This window comes from Stylophora pistillata, chromosome 3 (assembly GCF_964205215.1).
Source record: "Stylophora pistillata chromosome 3, jaStyPist1.2, whole genome shotgun sequence".
Taxonomy (NCBI): domain Eukaryota; kingdom Metazoa; phylum Cnidaria; class Anthozoa; order Scleractinia; family Pocilloporidae; genus Stylophora; species Stylophora pistillata.
The window spans coordinates 27640181-27655575 of NC_142521.1; the positions used below are offsets into that span (position 1 = coordinate 27640181).

A 15395-nucleotide genomic window follows, 5' to 3' on the forward strand; every position below is an offset into this window, starting at 1 on the left:
GCCACTTTTTGGTTCACTTACACTGAACAAGATCCTGACAAGTTAAACTAGCTAAATTTTTGGTAGCCATGGAATCCCAATACTAGTTGTTGATACCCTGTGATCAGAAGACTGTCTTTCCTTCCTGAAATGTTAGAAAAAGGTAAATTTCTCATCTTACCTTTTCACTCCCAAGAGTGACAAGCATTTCCCCTGACACACAAAGTTGAAGAAATTAAAGGAAATGATCACCAACTAAAGAAGCTCTTGATTTTTAAACATTTACTTTTAAGCATCTTGGGAAATGTATAGAGAACAGCACCAATGCATAGTATTTATAGCAGTGTCTTTTTCTTACCAAGACCTCGCAGGGTTTTGCTAGCCCTATTTTCAGTTTCCTTTCCTGGCTGAGTATGAACCCTTCTTAAGTCTTGATATTCCAAATACACATCTGTCACCAATGCCTTCCCTGGGAAAAAAGACCCTTTGTTCAGTTTTCTGGAACAATATCACAGAAAAGAGAACTTCTGCACTCTGTCAACTGAGAAAAGCACCACAAAAGTGGATGGATGACCTTTATTTAAACAATAAAAATTTAAAGCTACAAGCTTGTGGGGTCGTGTTTTTATAATTAAAGACAAAAATCCTAATGTAAATAAAATGTCAAAATATTGACAAGATTGGTAACTAGTGCATTACGAATTATACATAAATTAATTTTTTTTTATGAGATAAATTAATTACTGAGAAGGTAAAATATCACTAAAATCTGCATTTGTATGCTGCATTGTTGAGGCGGAGGTAGTCTCGAATTTAAAATCCTTGAAATAATCTCTTATTCCTGTCAGATATGGATCTTTGTTGCTCAGATGCGATGTTCTGTTCTCAAAAGTCGCGTGTCGCTCCAGTCTAAAGGGGAATTCTGGAGGTTAGATTTTCTACTTGCCTGGAATCAATTTTGCTACTTCAGTTCTGAAAATTAAGGGACAAACATTTAAGTGTTTTACACATTTTCAACATTTGGCACCAGAAGATTATTCCTATTTGTTTGTCTTTCTTTTCCTTACTTTAAAAACTACATCGATAATGTCACTGGTGGCTACTTGAACTAGCTAAATTACACACTAGTTCAGGGGTTTAAAAACGTGCCAGCAACTGTAGTAGTTCTGCTGGTTACTCGATAGCATGTCGCTGGTTACTCTTGTCAAAATAATAACCTTTTGGCCCTTAATGAACAGTCACGTACTTTTGTAGAGTCTAATGCCTACTTCAAAATGCCTTGATGTAAGGAATATCCAAATTCACAACTATGGTACCAGAACAGCCAGTAATTATGGAACGCATTTGTGCTGTATAAATGTCAAGCAGTTTACAATTCTCTACGAAGGTCCTAAAATTTGGAACTCTCTCCCTATTTCTGTCACTCGTTCGTCAAACTTTCTTAGCTTTAAAGCAAAATTGCAAGAGTTTTTACTTAAATAATCACTGAATTGGCCAAGCTGCACATTCACAGCACTTTTTCTTTACTTAATTTATTATTCTAAGTGAGGTGGCTCTCCCATAAGCCTGGTGGCTTCTTGGGTCTCCTCGCCTTCCAACTGTTATCGCTGTAATTAACTATTTTTTAATAGTTAAAATAAGGCAAATAAAGATGATGATGATGATGAGGAGCTATGAGTGAAGGACTAGATTTGCAGATGAGAGGATTTTGCTCAACAATCATGGATTGGGAGTCTATGATGTAGAATTTTACAGAATTACAAATGTCAAAATTACCAAGGATTGTGTAGAACATTCAAAGAAAATAGTGGCCTGGATACCAGGTTCTGCCAGTTTAGAAATTTAGATTTTTGACAATTTGTCAGCCTTAGGTTAATTAATAACATTGATCTTTAAGTCAAATAAGTCTTTCAGAATGTGATCATGAGAGAAAGTGACATCAAAACACTGATGGCAAGCATGCATGTTTACAATTGTTTGCAGTAAATTCATTCCACAAAACGTTTTTACAGATGACTGTCAAGGCTCTGCCCAAGATTCTTGCTAAAAAACTCTCTAATTTTCTGCCAAGAGTCTTCCTGAGCTTTTGCATGGTCCCTTGCATTTCCTCCCCATACAAAGTTTACCTTAGAACTTTTGTGATAAGATGCGAAACAGTGTGGGGCATGTGGAGGTTCAATAAGGTGACCTGTGCCTGGATAACTCAACACACAACACAAATCACCCTTGCTGCAGGAATTCATCCGTTTATGAATTTCTTGTGCCATTTCAAATGCTGGAACATTCTGGTCATCTTCGCCACAAATGATCAGCATTGGACAGTTAATTTTCTCCACTGGGATCACAAAGGAAGGTCCAAATTGGTTGAAATCATCAACTGGGACGCAGTCACGTAAGATAAACCCTCCATCTGAGTTCATAGTTGCTTTAGAGCTATCAAAATACATCCCTGATAACTGATCCCTGACCTTAAAAGCAGAGGCATTTATTACCAAACAAGTAGAAATTGGCACAATTGCTTTCACAATATCTGCTCTGTGTGCAGCCATCATCAATGCTATTTCTCCCCCCTTTGACACACCCATGACACCAATTCCATGGTGTACAACAGCAGGATGTTTCACAAGCCAGTCAGCAGCTTCTTCAAAGTATTCCAACTCACAGAAAGGAAGATACTTTGGTAGGTCGTCATATGCAAAGTATGCCAGTGCAAGGACAGCAAACCCATGTGATGCCAGAAGGGAGGCTTTGAATTCTATCAAGCCCCCAGCTGTTCCAAACATATCAATGACTCCTGATAAACAAAAATACAGAAGCAAAGTTGGTGTCTACTCTCATGTTTATTTGGGAGTAGCCAAGAGTAACAAAAAATCTGTTCATTTGTAAAGCTACCGTAAACTCCCATACAAAAGAAAATTAGAATGTTAAATTTTCTTGTAAAAATAATGCAACTTTTGACTTTGCCCTAAACCCTTAAACCACTACAAGTGACTAACATCTTATTTCTCCTTACAATATCACCCCTGAATCACACATTAGGGCTGCAAGAATAAAGGAAATGATCATTATGAAACTCCTGATCGTTAAGCAAATTTTCCTTGTCAGCATCTTAGGAAATATATAGAGAACAGTATGGACAATATGCATACTGATGTTAGAGTTTAAGGAGGAAATGCTTTGGAAAAACAATGAGATTATCTTGTATGTAAGCACAATCCCAAATGATAGAAAGAATAAGCAAATAAAATTGAGGATAGTAAGGGATGGGTACAATTAAAATAGATTGCAAACCACCAACTTAAACATTTTTTTTTTCAGGATGTAGCAACTGTGACATATGTACCTCCTTTTCTTCATCTAAGAGGGGAACTGTAGTCTAAAATTGAACCATTTTCAAATTGCAGCTTATGGCTCAACTATCAATGTTTGAACATTTTATCAGTCTTTGGGCCCAATTTCACCTTGAAAAAATTGTTTTGTGTCATATTTTGACCTCGTAGCACAGAGGCTCAAAAAAGCAATGTCAGCTGCTATTTTAGCTTGCCACCATGTTACTGGTGGGGAAGAAAAATAATAATCCCATACCCTTCCTTAAGAAATTTGGTATGGTTGCGGAGTCATTGAAGTTGCATGGCTTGTAATGGGAATCAAATTCAAAAATGAAATATGGTATGCGGCCTTCTCAAGTTAGTTCTCCACCAGTGACATGGTATTTGACTACTACTGACCTTTTTTGAGCCTACCATCTTACAGCTCCAAGCAAATTTAAATCAGATTTTCTTGTAAAAAACAAGAAATGAACAAAATTAACCACCAAGACTTTATCCCACTCTTCTGAAGCTCACTGAAAATGAATGCAAAAAAAAAAAAAAAAAAAAAAAAATTCCAGTTTTAGGCTTCAGTTCCCCTTTAAGCGTTTTCAAAGACACTGACCTGGAAATGGTCCATTTCCAGGAGGTAGGAACAAAGTTCCACGTACCCTCCCCTCTCTAACAGGAATTCTCCTCACTCCTTCAGCCATGTACATTTTCTCCAATTCTGAGCTCACAATTGGATGTAAACTGTTTTTAGCTAAACTATTCACAAATCCATCCTCTGGTGACAGATGTCCATCAAAACAGTTCAGCTGAATTGAGTAAGGTTTTGTGACATCTTTCTTTGAAAGTCGCAGTCCTTTTCTCTGACCAGGAACCTGTGTCATGCTCCACAGAAATCCCATTTGTTCAACTCCCACATAGGAGCCACCATGCGAAGTGTCATTTGAGTTATCAATTTTTCCTTAGGAGTGAAATAAAAGTGGTAACACATACTACATCCAAGTTTTGAATGATGTAATTTAAAAGCTTCAATTAAGGTAAGATGCAAGAAAACAATATCATATTCTTTGTTTGCATGTGACGTCGGCATAAATTAAAAAAACCGGGGTCAGCCATGTTGGGGGATAACCACGCGTAACAATCCGTGTAACTTATAGCTGTCTGAAGTGTATGTTGAAGGTGTTACGCAAATACTTGTCAATGTCATACATTCTAAATAGCTGTCAATACTTGTAATTAGGCATGCCAATGTGGACTATTTTAAGACTTGTGCTGTAGTTTGGATTGTAATATATTTTGTGTGAACGGTAAATTTTTTTTTGTTGATACTACACCACCACGTGCTTTGCAGAAGCTGATCGTTTTACAGTTTTAGTTTCCCCTCTTATCATGCCACAACTCTGTGTTGTGTTTGGTTGTTTTGAATTTGGTTGTGTTACATGTATGAACAAGCAAGCAATTGAAAATTAATTATTGTTTAAGCTTTCAAGGCTGTATGTTTCTTTTGTATTAATAATTTTAGCATCTTGGCGCATACGCTATAGTTTAGTTTGAGATTCAGCTAATTACTGGTACTTGTGGGATTGATGCTGTATTTTCTAGATATTGATAATAACAACACAAACTGGGGGATAACCATGCGCATACTTTGCGGAAGCCGGTATCATTTTGTTGGTAAAGGCAAAACCAGGCGAGTGTCTGGCTCCTATTGACAAAGCTGCCATAGTGTGCTGTATATGAACTTCATATGAAAATATATGAACTTCATATATTCATTGTATCTCATAGTGTGCTATGTAGTCACCAATTTAACAGAGTCCATTGTACCATTTGATCGAAGTGAACTTACAGCCAGTTTGATTCCAGGTACTTTATGCACAATTTTTCATCTAAAGGCCTTAGAGATGTAGTTAAGGCTAGCCATAAGTTGTCATTAAAGAACTTCAGTAATTCTCAAGTTGACTAAAAACAACTTTAACGTACACCATTGACAAGCAACATTTGTTTAGTTTGTGTCACAGATGCTAGTCATTAATAGATACCTATATGACAAACAACCATAAAGTTCAGCTAGCATTTTGACAAAGAAAGGAGCATGCCCAAAGTAATATTTTGGTGGTCGTGGTACGATTGAATAACAATGACATTTCAATCATGATTGCTCAGTTAATTTTTTCTTTAAAAAGTTGGACAGATCTAGTCTCCTAAAGGCTCTTCTTTCAACTTCAAGCATGACATATGATTCCATTTTATCTTGAACAAATCATTGTCACAGCCAATTAATGTGCTGTCCTCCAAATCTTGTTGACAATAGCACCACAGCCCTTCCTCTTCTTCATCACTGGATGATGTCGATGAAGATGGAATGGTTAGAGCTTCACACCCTGGGCATGTATATTACTTCCCTACAATTTTAGGCAAAATGCACTTGCTCAATAAATCAGAAGAAACAGAGAGTGCATCTTCCCAAAACTCTTGGTCAGGAAGAATTTCAGCACAGAGATTCATTTTTGTTCACACCACAAAATCACAAATATTCATCCCCACAGATAAAGATCTGGGCCTGAACTTGGTAGTAGGCAGGACTTTTGTCAAGATGAACTTTACCAAACTCATCTTTCTTTAAACAAAAGTTGTTTTGGCCAGCAGCCTCAGCGATTGTAGAATCCTTGTGCACATATAGACATTTTATTTCACACACACCCATCCCACAGCATTTGCAGTCAATAATCCCATCAAGAGAAGCTCCTAAGTATGACCACCTTGGATCAATATTGAGACCACTGTCAGAAATTGTCAAAGACTCATGGAATTGATTCATATCTATCTGGTAAGCTTTGAGAGCCCTACCCTCGTTTTCACAACCACACCATGTGGCTGCAGTTGAAAACTTATGGGCTTCAGGGTAGCATATGGACTTGACAAGACTCTTAGCAGGCTTAGCGGTATTCGTTTTGCAAGCAGTTTTTAGATTGGAAGCAGTAATATGACCTGCCTGCCTGCCATTTGGTATCAAACTTTATTTTGTGACTGCTTTCTGGTTGAAGCTTCTATTGCTTGACACTCGTCAGGTGTAATCTCAAGCAATATTTGTTGACACTGCTGTAACAACTCTATGTAGTCTAACTGCAAACACTCTTCTCTTAAAAAACAAAGCTGTTGGCAAGGGCTTGGGTACCAATTATCAATTTCTTTACAAGTATACTGTTCATTTAAAGGTGCGACAAGGGACAAGACTGCTGGTTTTCCTGTACAGCCAGAAATACTTCTAAAAGTAGTTTTCTGCTCTTCTGGGGTTGGGGCGGGTGTCGTGGTTGTTTGGATCCCAGGGTTAGATCTACTAGGCATAGGAGTAACCTGTTTCTCCACCATCAATTCATGCTTCCTTCAGGCAGAGGTAAAATCCATCTCACTTATAGGTAATGGGGGATTTCTTTGACATGACTGGAGAGAATTAAGCCATTTGTTCTTTTCCTGTGTGCATGTGGTAGAATCTCTAATTCTAACACCAGCCCTCCACAGCAAAAAGCTCTGCCCCAAACTGAGACCACCCTTTAACCCTGCCATGCAATAGCAATGGGAAGCAATTACAGTTCCACATTTTTCTGCCAGAAAACATTTTCAAAGTGGGATGTCCCGGGCTCAGTGAGCGATTCACCAAGTGAGGGTACATAAAGAGTCTTAATTCTAAATCCAAAATTTAGATCCTTCAAATGTGCCATATCACTCGCTAATGTGAATCCTATGAGTGATATGTCTTCTGAACTTGCAGCTGTCGTGTCAAGATCAACTAGATAGCTCTGACAAAGGGCTAACGCTTGAAACGTCAGCTTTTTAACTCTACGATGGCCAATTTACAATTTCAACTTAGTTGAAATAACCAAATTACCTAGCAAAACAAGAGTTGTTAGCCGAGGTCGATAAAAAATGAGTCCTTTATTTCGCTCTGTTTGCTTCTCTCCGAGGTCATCAGAGAAAAAAAATACACTACCGTGACTAACTCTGGCGTACACAACAACTTCATTTGGGTTTTTGTAAGTAGTTCACAATATCTTGATATTGAACGTTCGGAAGGAGCTCGATGTTTTCGGAGAAATCACTTTTTCTCAACGCATATCGGTCGAAGCCTTATTTTTCGCGGTACCTTGACTTCGTTGGACCCTCTAGACCCGCAAAATAATCCAAATACTGAAGGTTCAGGAAAAATTAACAGATATTTACCTTCTTCGTCAGCCACATAATGTGCATGAGATTCGAATATTTCGTTCGCATCACCCACAACTGAGGCATGCAGTGTGACAGGTTGGCCAGCTTTAAGTCCAGCTAAGCGCACCTCGACCTTGCGGTCCATAAGTGACACACGAGGACTGACAGATATCTTTGGAGTCATGCCAGAGTTCGACAATATCGACATCCAGCGTTGAATAACCTTGCTGCAAGTTTTAAACCTCCTGAAGAATCGAGAATGTTTAACGAGCTGTAAATGACTAGCAGAATAGATACACATTTCGCCTTAAGTAAGGTGTGCCGATGCCGATAACGATACCGACCGATTCGATACGGATGATACCAAGATCACATCGGAAAATATCGATACAGTATTGGTGCTTTCGATACTGCATGTGACCTGCCCGCGCTTTGTCTCACGCCGGCTACTAGCCGCTGACAAGGAGTGTAAAAGACTCTGGGCTCGAGATTGGACAATGACCACCGTTTGACCACCGCTTGTAAACCAGTCTTAGTGGCCTGTGAGCGCTTCAAGAGTGAACTCTTTGACGACCATGAGTTTCGACTTAAGTAAGTCCTTAATCCAATTTGAAATTTTTGACTGTCTTATGTCTTATTGACCCTTTCATAGAGTCAATAGAGGACTTAAACAATGTAAGATAACCCTATATTTCGTAAATCAAATCACATGACTTTACCATTTCTTCGATATCTATATCCAAGAAAAACGTCAGTATCGTACTCGGTATCATATCGATTTGGAAAAACAGTATCTGCCTATCCTTAATGACAGTGTGGAGCACAGGGTCATTTCGGCTCCTTGTACATGTTAGCAGTATTGTCGCCAAATAGACCATGGCTTGGAACATCACGTTTAACTACATCAAGGTGCAGTGGTCAGCAGGCACAGGATGAATACGAATAGTTTGTTTATGCTGCATTGATATACTTTCGACTCCTCGTTGAAAAGGCGAGGGTAGCAAAGAATGAGGCGTGACGGGTACTTTAAAAAATGTTTTTACGAATTTGAAAGATAAAACTTCCGACCTCACCCAGCTTGGCTTTTCTGTAAAATTCACGCGTTGAGTATTAACTACTGATTTACTTTGGGATTAATAAGTCACGTAAAAACCCCCTGTCTCGGTCGCACGACACGGTAAAGATACTCAAACTATCATTAAGTTCACAGTTGCATATACCGTAGCAAAAGCTGACGAGTTATCTTATCCCCTTGGGTTAAAAAATGCCAGTGTCATAAATTCACACACGGCACAAAGTGAAAAAGAGTCCCAAGGAGCCCATTACTTGCATGTTGCTTCTCTTACAGATGGCTATCAAAACGTCCCATGCACGGTCAAATCAGTGTACAGGGTTTTGATTCAATTCATGAAAATCGACGACTGAAGTGCGATGGAAGGGGCGCGGTGGGGGAGATTTTGCACGCAAAACTTGATGGTTCAGGTATGGATCTTTATCAATTGGAGTCAAGTTGAAAGGGATCAAGTTCTTCACTTTTTTTTGAAAGGAGCTATTGGTCAGCGGTGATGTCATTTATAGTTTACACCTCGATCATTCTTAAGTGGGAGTGTATGTGCTGAACAGTGTATATCTGCTGATTCTCCTCTGTGCGTCTATTTCTCAGTCAGAGCAGACAGTTGCGCTGTAGCACATCCATATTGCGCTATACGATTTTAAACTTTTCCAGGGGATAGGTCGAAACAACGAGCCTTGCATTTTAATTGCATTTAAAGGTTCTAAATCATTCATAATTTGCAATGCCCAATACCTTTACACATTTACGAGTTAAACAAACTTTTTCCTCGACAAAAGAAACTCTTGTACTGCTTCGGCGAGCGTAAGAAACAGTCGATTATCGATCATTCGTAACAGTGGCTTACCCTCCGTTATTAACCTAGCGAATGAAATGATCGCCTGATCACAGGTTTCAGCGTCCGTGCAAATCGGCCCAGAATCCTACAAAATTAAATTTTGAACTACAATCGACTTTTCTTATTCTTCAATGACAGGTTATCGGCGAAGAAGTTTAAGATATGTTTCCAGGAATCTTCCTGGGCAAATGCTTGCTGTCGTGGTTCACCGCCCCATTCACAACACATCCTGAACGACTTATGATACGAAAGATGACACGTGGGTGTGTAAGGAGGCTCTATCAAATGTCCCGTACCGGGATAACTATGAATTGTACAACGAGATTCTTTTCCATACTTGCGCAATCTGGAGCGGATTTTGCCTGCCATTTCCTGTGCCTTCCAATTCTGGTCATCAGCCCCGCATATGAGCAGTATATCCCCCTGAATTTTCTCAACTTCGATGGTAGCAGCACGTCCCGGACCATCAGTCATATCCGGCGGATATGATTCTTTAAAGATCATCGCTCCATTCTCAGACAGTTTGACGAGATCCGGTTTAAATTTTAGGAAGGCCAACGGCTCCCCTCTGCATTTCAGCGGAAAAGCTATGAGAGCATGCGCAGGAGAGACACCCACAACTGCGGTTACTTCTTTGCGATGTGCTGCTAAAATGAGAGCTAACTCCGAACCTTTAGAAACGCCCATCACTCCCAGACCGCGTGACATGACGTCAGGATGCGCCAGCATCCAATCACAGGCCTCGAAGAAGTATTCTAACTCAAGTTCTGTCGCTACCTTCGGCAAGTCATCGTACGCGAAGTACGCTAGGGCTAAGGCTGCAAAGCCATGAGATGCCAACAGGGAGGCCTTAAACTCTACTAAACCTCCAATCGTGCCGAACAAGTCAATAATACCTAGAAAGAGAGAGAAAGAGGATGAGAGGGTATTAGTTCCACCCTTGCAACCGTTGTTTATTATTGTTACACAATATAGCAGAAGGAGAGATCGTCATTTCTACCACATGTGTACAAAACAATTTTTTAAAGTCAAATTACCACCTTCCCCCCCGCCCTCCTAGAAAACTTGTCAACTGGAAAAAAATAATAAGTTGTGCAAAATTGTTGTGTCTCTCACAACCTGCCACTTATATCCACTTCTTTGAGTCTCTTCGTCGATTTGACACCAGAATTTTCCTTGTGTCTTAAATAGGAACTCCTCAGGTACCACGCACAGTTAACAGTGGCATTGGTCATGTGATGGAAGATTAAAATTCACCTGACCCTCTCGTGGTTTAAGCCCGTTGAGATCCGAATCTTTTTCTGTTTGACAGCTGCTTATTCATAACGCAACCATTTTATTTTTGCGAATTTCGTATGATATCCTATGATGTCATTGTTTTAGTACGTCACGCAACGATCCTTCCTCAAAAGCTGTGCGGTGTCCCGAAAAAGGCCCACGCGTGAATTCCCTTAGAGGATTCCTCCTCGAAGTCAAAGAAGGCTGTAAATAAGAAACAGTCTCTACAACTCACCTGGAAACGGTCCTTTTCCTGGAGGTAAAAATAAAGTGCCTCGCAACCTTCCATTCCTAACAGGAATTCTTCGCACACCCTCACTCATGTACCACCTCTCGAATGTCACGCTACAGATCGGCTGCAAGTCTTTGCGGACTTCGTTACCGGTACAATCCTCTACATGGCCATTAAATAAAAGTAGATGAATGTAATAAGGTTTAGTGACGTTCTTCTTGCTTAGCCGTTGTCCTTTCCTTTGTCCAGGCAAAAGTTTCATGCTCCACAGTAGGCCCATAGAATCGACACCAGTGTATGTTCCAGATAAAGATGGAGTTTCCGCAGTACAAACACTTCCTGCTCCATCCGCGATAAAATGGCCGGAAGATTCAAATTCTTCTTTGGAATCTCCCGTCAGTTTTGCCTTCAATGTGATTCGCTGCCCAGGGGTGAGACCTTTGACTACGATGCTGATCTTTTCGTCGATTAAAGATTGCATTGGATTCACCAGAAAATGGGGATTGAGTTTGGATTGACATTCGACAATGTTGGAGTCAAAGGCATCCAAATCTTCTGTCTGGGTGATGTTTTCCGGCTGAGGTGAAATTTCTAAACTATTCAAGTTTTCCATGACGTTTAGCTTCTTCCTCTGAAATTTTGAAGGGAGAAATTGAGAAAAGATTGTTCGCCTACATAGAACTTCACCCACGTACACGATCAAACTAAACGATCGCTTCCGAGAAAGATTGTGAAAGTTTTGTAATAAGACTGACACGAGACGCTTCGAAATGCATGTAAGATTTTGCAATTACGTCACGTTCGATATTAAGGATGACTATCTTGTGATATCTGAATGACAGTCAGTCGATAATCAGTCATCAATCAATCGTCTTTAAAAAGCATATCGCTCAAATATCGGTAGCTTGAAAGTAACCCACCTCATTTCCGTTTAATTTAAACGTGACTCATTAATGACCAGTCATTATTTGTCGCCTGCGGGGGGAGGGAAGGAGGGAGGGGGAAATTTGGTGGAGCCACGTGCTTTTCAGGGGGAATGGAGGGGGGAATCAGTCGTCACGAACAGAGTGAAAAGGAGGGACGATAGAATATTGACTGCCAGTTGTCACGTTTACGGAGATGAACTGTCATTTTTAACACTTAGAACCTGACATTTATTCGTTAATAAAAGAATTTCCGTTTGTGGCCGGCAGTAAAAACCATTGTTACTTTTTTATTTTCTCTACGTTAAAACGTTAGCTAAATTTCCTTGTCATGAGCTCTTAGTTCAGTTTTCAGTAGATAATCATACAGCAAGAAGTAAACTTAACGGAGTTCAGAGTTTTTGAGAACGTTTTTGTTTCCCGGAGCTGGAGACAAATCCAATGCAAGTCATGCTTGTTGCGATCTTTTTAATTGAGCTTTTGTTCCTTCTGTAACTTTTTTGTTTTTTTTTTTTTTATTATTTCAAGACACTGTATATTTTTTTAGTTTTCACCGCATGTGCTGTATGAATAAAATAATTTGAAATCTTGCTGCCTATCCTCATACTTCACGGTGGCTGACCTGGCGAACTCTAGTGCACAACACCACGTGTCTGCGGCGCCGGTAACGCGACACCAGTAATACTTTAAATGCCAGTGACAAGCATCATAAGACCATTACAGAACCCTATGGGGGTATCAGGTAATTTTAGGCGAGACTCAGCCCGTGACACAACAGAAGGCCTCTCCCTCTCCTCCCCCCTCTCTCTCGAGAGATGGGAGATAGAGCGGTCGTCCTTAATTGTAAACTCCATTTTTCAAAACTTATACAACCGGATATTCTAATGTGCAATTTCAGATATTTTAATTTTTTAAATTTTTTTATTTTTTTATGTTTGCGGAAAGAACCCACAAAACTGTTAAAGATCAAAGAGTGAACGCGAACGGGTCTGTGTGTCTTTTTCTCCGCCTAAGATGTATTAGTCTAAATACATCAACTTTCCCTTCTACCCACCATTAGGTGCTTCTAGGTATTTGTTGAAAAATAAAACAGTCCTCCTCAATACTTGCCGGCTTGATTCTGTATTGATATTGTAAGGAGGAACCTTTATTTTGTCACTCTCGTGCGGGATAAGGGATGGGATCAGGGACTCATACGAAAATGACTAAGAGAATCAGAGTGGCTCTGGGATCGATTTAGCGCGCGAGGGGTCTGGTCATTACGAAATATTCAACATGGCGGCCAAAGCACGCTTCGACCAATAGCGACTTTGACATCAATTTTTTTACAATCATGGTAAATCTTACAACAATTGCTCAAGGTAGGAAACCTCTTCTTATCTATGGAGTCAAAAGAGGCAAGGTTCCGACGAAACTTCGTCCACATATGGTTCCCAAACCCCGAACTCTTGGAGGTAAGGTGAAGTTAAACAAAAAGTCAAGCGATATCTAGCTTTCCGAGCTGTTCGATTCCTTGGAAATTTTTTTTTTACTTTGGTAGTTATGGTACGTTTAATTTATTTCATATTGTGATGTTCTAGAGGGAAGTTGTATGAATGAGATGTTCAAGCTCATGGCATGCTGGAAAAGCAACGGATTTATCGACACCCACTGCCAAGAAGAAATCAGTTTGTTTCTCGACTGTCTTTCTAGTCAGGTATTTTTGATGATTATCTCGGTTTCAGATAGTAAATAAGACAAATAAAAAATTGCTTTGCAAACTTTTTAAACTAGTTCCTGACCCTTACCAAGATTTTACTTCATCCCAAACTTCTTGCAGTATAACTGAAAAAGAAGTTGACTTGAAAAATATTCACTTTGAAGAACGCCTTTTTACATCTCTGCCCTCCTTTGGAACATTTACACTTCTGTGGAATTTTTATTGTTTATGGAAATAGAATTGAAGGACTGTTGTTTGTTTCACAATGCCATCACTTCTAATAAGCATTCTGACATTTCAATAGGCCATTTTGGATATGTTATAATTCCAATTTGGCTCCATGGCTTGGGGAAATAAAACCAATGAAATTAATCATTCATCCCCCAAAGAATTCTAAGCTAGAAGACTTTTTTTATTGAATCAGGAAGTGAATTCCATGCAATGGCAGCTCTATGCCTAAAAGTCAGCCTGCCAATTTCTGTTTTAGGACTTGGAAACTCAATATTCATTGATTTCCTCAGGCAGTGAGATGATTGTTTTAACATTACTAGATCATTTAAATCATTGGTATTGCATCTATGGTAGGTTTACATGCCTGCATGTATTTGTGGCTTGGTAGCTCAGTTGGAATTAGAGCCCAACTGATATCTTGTTTAAATCCTATTGAAGTCTAAATTTCTCAGGCTTCATATCTGTAATTGCTTGTAACTGCAACTGCAATGATATTTTCTTTGCTTGCAACACATGACAGCAGCAACAATTGATTTCATGCTATGCTTCACTTTCACAGAGATCAATACAAATGCATAGGTGGAGCATAGATAGCATGCATCAAATTGCATCACAAGTATATTGCATGCACTGATCATAAGCAAAGCTTATCATGGTATAACTTCAACTTTCTCCTTCCCCGCACTGCTGAGAAAAGAGGAATTTATTCCACTTAACCAAGTAACCTGATTTAAATAATAATTAAAAAGAGAAGAATTACCAGAAACCAACTAAAATGTAAAAAAGTATTTTGACATTTTAGTTTACAAAGGTCTAAGATTGGAAGCCAGAAGTCTACATTTTTGAATGATTTTTAACCAGAATATGCTTTCATTTTAATTGTTATTAGTAGTTTTTGCATAGCATTGTATGTTTTTACTTTTTTTGTTTTTTGTTTGCAGACAGGCACACAAAAATCTTCCTCTGCCTGGACCATAGAGGAAATAAATGCTACACTTAAGAGACACACTCCTCATATAAAGAAAAGGCAGAGTCATGAGTTTGACACCTATACTGGGGAAAAAACAGACTAGGGATAGAACAGAGCTGACAAGGAGCCCTCAGAAGAGACTGCCACAGTAATCTGTGGATTTCCATGTTCTGCAATTGACCAGGCTCTTTATAAATTAAGAGTGATTTTTGATGAAGTCTTTTAATTTATAAGGTAAACATCACAAGGAGATGTGAACTGGCTGGATAGCACAAAAATGTGGGGGGACAAGTTACTTTTGGCATGGCTTTTATTACTGATTAAGAGGTTGAGGTGACTCACAGAGTGATGAGATGGTTCAAGTCTTTACACCTTTGTCAAAAGAGCTGATCAACTTTGTCTTTGGATCAATCAACTTTGTCTTTGGATCAATCAACTCTGTATCATGATCAATCACAGAAAATGGAGATGCAGTCATACAGAATCACACAGAGGCTCTAATATGTTTAACACTCTTTTGACAATCCGTACTTTACATGAATTTGTACTGCTTGTAAGATGTAAATGTGAGAGATACACAATTCAACTTTAAAAGAACTTTTTGTGCGGATTTAAAGAGGCTGAAGAAATACAAAATATTGTGTAATCTA

The 15395-nt window shown here is 39.2% G+C and overlaps 3 protein-coding genes across 4 annotated transcripts; 1 reads left to right on the forward strand and 2 right to left on the reverse strand.

Annotated features, from left to right (window-relative positions):
- Positions 1 to 518: 518 nt before the first annotated feature.
- On the reverse strand, positions 519 to 7887 carry LOC111329196 (acyl-coenzyme A thioesterase 5-like). The gene is made up of 3 exons (XM_088753771.1): positions 7518 to 7887; positions 3913 to 4257; positions 519 to 2773 (listed from the first exon to the last, which is right to left on the reverse strand). The coding sequence occupies exons 1-3, from the start codon at positions 7801 to 7803 to the stop codon at positions 1986 to 1988; spliced, it is 1419 nt and encodes a 472-aa protein (XP_088609897.1). The 5' UTR covers positions 7804 to 7887; the 3' UTR covers positions 519 to 1985.
- Positions 7888 to 9012: 1125 nt separating this feature from the next.
- Positions 9013 to 11808, reverse strand: LOC111328316 (acyl-coenzyme A amino acid N-acyltransferase 2). Its single transcript, XM_022932722.2, has 2 exons — positions 10926 to 11808; positions 9013 to 10308 (listed from the first exon to the last, which is right to left on the reverse strand). The coding sequence occupies exons 1-2, from the start codon at positions 11533 to 11535 to the stop codon at positions 9518 to 9520; spliced, it is 1401 nt and encodes a 466-aa protein (XP_022788457.2). The 5' UTR covers positions 11536 to 11808; the 3' UTR covers positions 9013 to 9517.
- A 1290-nt stretch (positions 11809 to 13098) lies between these two features.
- LOC111329829 (small ribosomal subunit protein mS37) lies at positions 13099 to 15395 on the forward strand. 2 transcript variants are annotated; one of them, XM_088754825.1, is made up of 4 exons: positions 13099 to 13299; positions 13426 to 13541; positions 14032 to 14125; positions 14717 to 15395. In XM_088754825.1, exons 1-4 carry the CDS (start codon positions 13179 to 13181, stop codon positions 14773 to 14775), a joined length of 390 nt encoding a protein of 129 aa, XP_088610951.1. In that variant the 5' UTR covers positions 13099 to 13178; the 3' UTR covers positions 14776 to 15395. The 2 variants fall into 2 exon arrangements, with proteins under 2 accessions (XP_088610951.1, XP_022790327.2); XM_022934592.2 differs by lacking the exon at positions 14032 to 14125.